General features: G+C 43.8%; 1 gene segment (V, D, J or C); it reads left to right on the top strand.

Moving 5' to 3' along the window:
- Positions 1-1,270: 1,270 nt before the first annotated feature.
- On the top strand, positions 1,271-2,053 carry LOC112125463 (the record flags this gene model as incomplete). The annotated part of the segment is given in 2 exon segments: positions 1,271-1,319; positions 1,740-2,053. Coding segments are annotated over 2 exon segments (363 nt in total), but the record flags the coding sequence as incomplete, so codon positions are not given.
- Between the last annotated feature and the right edge of the window lie 5,116 nt (positions 2,054-7,169).

The following is a 7,169-nucleotide window of genomic DNA, read 5'->3' as shown; positions in this document are numbered from 1 at the left end:
GTGTCGTACCCCAGAATTTGACAGTACTGCAGTCAGCAATTTTGTATGTTCACCCGCTGCTAGCTGAAAACCCAACAACACATAGCTAGGAAAATCTTGGGCTCTGAGAGGCAAGGCCAAATAATAGCATGTTTGCAGTTTTTGCTGCCGGAATGGGAGGATGGGCTAAGAAGTGAATGTTCCTTGAAAATAGAAGGAATGTTTGGACAGCGACCTTGGTTTTAGGTGCCTCTAACATGTATGTTTTATTATTATGACTAGAAATGTTGTGATAAGAGATAATGAGTAGTTTTGCTGAAAGTAGGAGAATTGGTGACCCACTAGGAGTCACAATAGGTTATGTGCTTTGTTTGAAGTTAGCTATAAAAGATCAGACCAAAGAATTTGCTTTGGAGCAGTCCACGGAAGCTTTCTTTGGGCAAGGATCTGACAGCTAAATTCCCCAGCAGCTAGACGGAAGGCGGGACCCCCCTGAAGCCTGGTCGTTGATCCCTCGCAACCATTTCTTAACTCTAGGTAAATACACTTGTTTTGAAATGCTCTACTCCTACTGCGATAGCATGTGTGTGTGTGCTTGAGAGCTAATAAAGCCTGTTTTTGTACACTACAGCTACCTTTGGGATTTAAATGGCAGAATAGTAAGGAAACTAAGGTTCCCACAACCCTGTGCATCACAATAGGGTCTTTAAGGTTATGACTAATAAACTCAGAAGCGAGTAGCAGGTAAGGGGGGGGGGTTAGCCCCTGCATAGATCCCCTAATGCAGGGAGATCACATCGATATCTTTTTGAGGAGATTCCTAGCGGAAAAATGATTCTATGGTCATTAAATGTAAATGAGCAGTAAGGTAATACTGACAGGCTGAGAACATTTATTCCCATTGCACCCTGACAAATGCCATTTCAACACAAAGTGAGGGACAGTGACTGTAACCTAATATGCGGTTGTTTGGCACCCAACAAAATAGGGTCCTGATCCAGCTATGGACATCTGGGCACTACCTTCACTATCATCAGAACTGCCTCATTGGAACACAGATTGGCGGGGCTGCCCCAGGGGCCATCGCATTGACCTTGCCTGTTTCCTCCTTAGTCCTTTTTACTTCCCTTTCTCTGCACATTTTTAGGTCAGCTGGGAATTTTCATCTCTGAACTAAATTTGCATATTTCACAAGCAACTGACACTGCCCTGCAGCTCTGAGCGGTTATAAATGATCCGTGTCACTCGTTACCGTTTGTTGATCAGCATCGGGCCACTCAGACGTAGCAAGATGATGTCACAGGCTCAGCTCATCTGGCTGCTAGTGCTCTGGATCCAGGGTAAGAATCAAATAAAGGGGGTGCTGGATGATTTAAGCTACAGCGAACTATGGAAAAATTTACGAGATGTAGATATATTGATATATAAACATTCCTCAGTTAGCAACAGTAACTTCTAAAATGCTTGTCTCCTTCTAAGTGCAACTAAGAGAAAAAACAGGTTTCAGAAAAAACACAAGAAATTAGAAGCAACAAGGAATGAAAGAACCAGCTTAAACAATGTTAGCATCGTTTTCAGAAAATTTGCTATTATCAGAATGTAAAGAGGCACATGTGAATATTTATAAGGACAAAATATTGTGTATTTTAAAACAGGATACTGATATATACACACACACACACACACACATGAGAGAGAGTGACACTATACAGAAAGGCTGTACGTGTATATGCTAACTGACGTTCTTTGTGTTAATTCAGACTCCAGCGGGGACATTGTGCTGACTCAGACTCCAGAATCCCTGGCAGTGTCTCCTGGAGACACAGTCACTATCCGCTGCAAAGCCAGTTCAAGCCTCACCAGTGGTAGCACTCACTACTTAGCCTGGTACCAACAGAAATCAGGACAAGCTCCGAAGCTCCTTATCTATCGTGCTTCTACCTTGCAATCCGGGGTCCCAACCCGGTTCAGCGGCAGTGGATCTGGCACCGATTACACACTCACAATCAACAGAGTTGAAGCTGAAGATGTTGGAGATTATTATTGTCAACAGCATTATGATACCCCTCTCACAGTGATACAGACCAATACAAAAACCTCCCCACACCATCTCCTTCAGTGTAACAGCTGCTTCCTATACATAGTGTAGCTGCTACACTAGATTTCAGACAGCATTTTAATCAGTCTTTCAACACCAGGCAACACTCCCTACTCCAACAGCTTTCTATAATACTGTTGTCTCTTTCCCAACACCAGTGCTGACACTTTGCTGAGCAGTAGCAGATGTCCTGCACTTGCAGCTCAGCTTCTCAGTACGGGAGAAATCAGTGATGAGGAGTCTGAGGTTACAAAGCATAACTTGTTTTATTTACAGCAACACCTGTCCTGAAACAGAGGTGATCACAAACTGCATGCAAGCAAACCCCTCTTTCAGGAATCTTTTCCCAGCACCAATGCTCATATCCCAAGAACCAAATCTGCCTCAACAATTTAATCAGAGAGCAAGACAGACATCAAACTCTCCTGCTACTCACACAGCTAGCTCCCTTTCCTCGGACCCCTGCATAGCCAAAATTAACAACCACACAGCATGTTTTCCCAAAACACTTACTCGCACACTCTGAACAACTTGGAAGACTGTGTAACAGCGCCATCTGGTGTCACATATCTAGCAAGGTATACTGTCCTGCAAAAAAGGTTGCCACTAGACACATTTCTTGCAATAAAGAAATCTCTTTGCTGCAGGAGCAGCGGATCAGGGGCATTTTTTCCCGCATAAATGATTGTACTCCACAATTCACCAAAATAACTTGTACTTGCTGCCCCCTCTGAGCATTTCAGGATTAAAACAGACACAGCCCTTCCTAGCGCTTTATTGGCAGTGCTGCTTTTTGGAGAGGTTGAACCCAATTCCTGAACTCCAGAGCTAGCAGAGCCTAGAAGGGGCATAAGTTCACCTTCCCGAATGAAGGAACAACTCATGTTACTCTCTAGCGACCCACTCTGGTGGACACGTGAAATAACACAGTCAGGAGCTATTGGCTGCATCCAGTCTTCCTTTGACAAAGGGAAAGTTGCAGAAACACATGGCCTTTGAGGAAGCAATTGGGCAGTTGTCAGGTTCACAAGTGGGCTCAGATGGGGAAAAGCACATGTATTTCCTCCTTTGTCTGAGGGCATTTGACATTTTTTAGGGCTGGCTGCAGAGGCTGGGGTTTGAGGATTGGTTTTACCCAAACTCATAGTGACCATTGGAGGTGCTGGTTGCTTGACTGGGGTTTTCTTCCATTGAGCTCCACCCAACTGAACTGTCGAGAGGACTCAGGTGCTGAGATCTTACAGGACAAAGGTACAGGCTGGGTAGTGAGAAAAAGGTCGAGCTTGAGACAGCAATGGATTCTGCAGGGCTAGAATTTCTCTGAGTTTGCACAGGATTATTCCCCTGCAATATTAATCACAGCAGGAGACCAGGTCACAGCAACACAAAGTGGCCACAACCTCCCCTATCACGGGTCATCCAAAGGACGCAATGTGAAATGGATAGTGCTGGGCGGGGAGGGGCAGGACAGGGTAGTAAAGACTGGCCCCTTGTCAGCCTCCACCAACAGAATGTTCATGTTCTTATAGAGTGGACGCAACAGTGGGAAACAGAGTGAGACATTAAGGAGTCCATCACTGCACCTATCTCCTTGTCCACTTGATCATAGGTCCTGGACTAAGGTAAATAGGTTACGCTCTGGCTCATCCAGAGTTACCGCCACTATGCACTGGCTTGGTCTGGTTAACCCTCCATGTTGAGGCTGTGGGACAGCATTGCAGATAATATCTCATGTGATGGAAGAGAGCCCAGTTCGATATCTGGAGGGCAGTTCACAGAGCGTGGCCTCCCGTGATATAGAGGCTCTCCTCTGGTTAGGGAACCTGAGTGTTATGTAAAGCCTCCGCTCAAATGCGATTGTAAGATCTGTAACTTGTATCAAGTTCTGCAACCTTTTTGCAGGCTTTGTAAATTCAGTGATTGTTAGCAGAGCCTTTGAAGTTTTGTAACATTTGCAAGCTCTGTAACCTTTTCAAGTTACCACTTGTATGAACTTCCAAGCTTTGTAATATCCCATCCCTCAGAGAGAGTGTGAACGAGGGAGTGTGAACAAGGGAGTGTATGTGGGACTGGGCGGAGAGGAACTGCAAGGAGAGAGGTGCCCGGAGACAGGTGTGTCTGATATAATCTGCCCTGAGAAGGCAGGCATGAAGTGCTGTAAAGAAAAGAAGAACCTGGTATGCATGAAAGGAACTAGTCTGGGAATGCTTCTCAGTGACGGACACAGAAAGGAAACTCAGTGTACGTGACAGGAGCCGCCCAGTTCCAAAATAAGAGGAAGAAGGCATGCACACAAGCCCCTGTTTCTTGACCTACTCAGCAGCCTGGATTCGTGACTGCAGGCAGACACACCAGATCTACCACGCTTCGGCTTCTCAGCTTCCATGCTGCCTCCAGTAACTCTCCGCCTGTGTAAGTGTGTGGGGGCATGAGGGTATGAATGCAGTGAATGTGTGTGTGTATGAATAAGCTCCATCTCTTTTCTATCTGACCTAACAGCGGCATTGTAATAAAACTAATACAAGTGTGACCCTGGGTTGGTTTTTAGGGGAACAGAGGTAACATTAGTGGTGGAGAATGCGGGCAACCACCGATAGGGTACACTAGTGGAAAGGGGTGACACAGAGTAGAGAGCGTGTGCGGCGCCTGCTCCCCCTTCCTGATTTTGGGCACGATGCCGTTGTTTAGGAAAGAGCCCCCCCGAATCCACACTGAGCTCCAGGGCTGCTGAGGCAGCAAAGGAACCATTCCAGGTGCTCCCTAGTCACATGCTGTGATGACAGTGGTGGACACATAGAATGACACTGCCAGGCTGTGTGAGGAGCTGCATGCAGCCCTCCTCTGCTACAGGGAAGAGGGAACAAGAACGTGGGGTCTGTGAGAGAGGGTAACTGTTGGGGCAGGGATTGGGGCCCTGAGGATTTGTTTGACTTTATGCAAACTGGTACTGAGCCCTGGAAGTGCCAGCTGCTTTCCTGGGGTTTCAGTTCAGTCAACTGCACCTAACTGGGCTCTGAGCATAAAAGGTGCTGAAGATTCACACAGGGTCTGTGCCATAAAGTACCATGTGTTTGGGGAGTGTAAGCATGACTTGATTGGTGCACAGCTTTGTGCTGGCCATTTGCATAGGGATGAATTAAATCTTGTGGAGAATTAATAGTGATACAAACATTCTAGACACCCAGCTAACAGCCAGATTGATCTTAACGGCCATATGCACAGATCAGCTCTGTACCTGCAGCCTCTGCCCTGGGGCTCAGGGGATGTACAGTTACACAGTGTGTCCATTTGTATATTTTGACTGGATTGTTTTATATATTTCCACACAGCGTGACAGTCTCCTGCATGTCGGTGCTAACATACATGATTTAACACTAACACAATGTTTCTAGGATCAGGATCTGTCACTTTAGATGTATCAGTTGATCTCTCAGGCCAGGTCTACTCTACCAACTGTTCCTGATATATCTGTGTCAGTCACATCTATGATCATGTCTGAAATGTGACCAATATGGATGTGCTGATAAAAGCCCCTAGGGTAAATGCGATTATAAAGACAGCTGTTATAAACATTTTGTTTCACTCTCCGTGGTTTAGTGATCAGCACTGGACAGCTCAGACACATTACAATGATTCCCGAGGCTCAGTTCATCCAGCTCTTAGTGCTCTGGATTTAGGTTAAGAACTGACCCAAGAGGGGACTGGATGAATTAAAACTTGATTGGCCTTTAAAAAAAATAAAAAGATCTAGAACTCTTGCCTATCAAAGTCTAAATATTCCTTATTAACACTAACTTCTGATCCACTTCATCTCATTTAAAATCAAAAAAGAGAAAAAGAGAGAAAGCACGTTTAAAAAAAATACAGACCTGATCAACAACCCATGGAAGTCAGTGTAAGTCTTTCCATTGATTTGTACCCAATTTGGACCAGGTCCAAAATGAGCATAATAAAAGAATTTCCTCAAGCTGAACATCAGCATCACAGCTAGGTGATGAGCTATGATCATTATGCAAAGATGCACATGTGAATATTTATAAACAATAATATCATTTAGAGGACCATTCATATTTATATTCACTAAATATTTTATTCTTAACATCAGATGCTAGCAGGGACATTGTGAGGATTCAGACTCCAGAGTCCCACTCAGTGTCTCTTGAAGACACAGTCACCAACAGCTGCAAAGCCAGTTCAAGCCTTATCAGCAACAGCTGAATTAATAACAATTTAACTTGGTACCAACTGAAACCTGCAGAGACTCAAACTCTTTACCTGTTATGCTTCTACACTGCACCCTGGGTCCCAGTCCATATCAGCAGAGCCATGTGTGGATTCAAAAATTTGGATCCATATCTGATCTGCAATAATTAACTTGTATCTGACCCACAATCCACACTCCACTTTTTATATGTATCTGCATTCACATCTGCACCCACACCAGCGCCCTATCTCACTGTTAGAGCCCTGCGCGGATACAAAAATTTGGATCTGCATCCAATCCACGTTCCATAAAGATGGTAAACAATACAACCGCATCCGTGGATGCAGATATCCGTGGATATCTGCAGATTTGCAGGGCTCTACACATCCGTAGCAGTAGAACTGGAACTGATTTCACTCTCACAGTCAGTTCTGACCACTAATGTTTGCTGAGGTAGAAACTCAAAAATCAAAAACGTTGTAAATGGATCCATAAATATTCCTCAGAGAGCTACACTAATGTGTGAACGTTTACATGTCATTCCAGAGAAATAACTGAGGAAATAACGTGAGGAGCAACCAGATAGAAGGTTTTAAACTGAAAGATTCTTCTTATGTGTAACATGAGCATCACTGCCTGGTCAAATGCACATGCAATCGTTTATGACATAATATTGCTTAGTAAATAAAACTCAACATAAATAAATTTTAAGTTTAATATATAAAACTCTCAGTAAATAAAACTTGAGAGAAGCAATAAATAAATACAAGAATAATAATAAATAAAAATTAAAAATAAAATAAATAAATAAAACTTAAATAATTTTTACGTTTAATAAATAAAACTCTCAGTAAATAAAACTTGAGAGAACAAAAATGGAAAAATACA

Source organism: Terrapene carolina, unplaced genomic scaffold (genome assembly GCF_002925995.2).
Source record: "Terrapene carolina triunguis isolate 2854851 unplaced genomic scaffold, T_m_triunguis-2.0 Scaffold389, whole genome shotgun sequence".
Taxonomy (NCBI): Eukaryota; Metazoa; Chordata; order Testudines; family Emydidae; genus Terrapene; species Terrapene triunguis.
The sequence above is the reverse complement of the archived record's forward strand: the minus strand, read 5'-3'. Positions and strand labels throughout refer to the sequence as shown.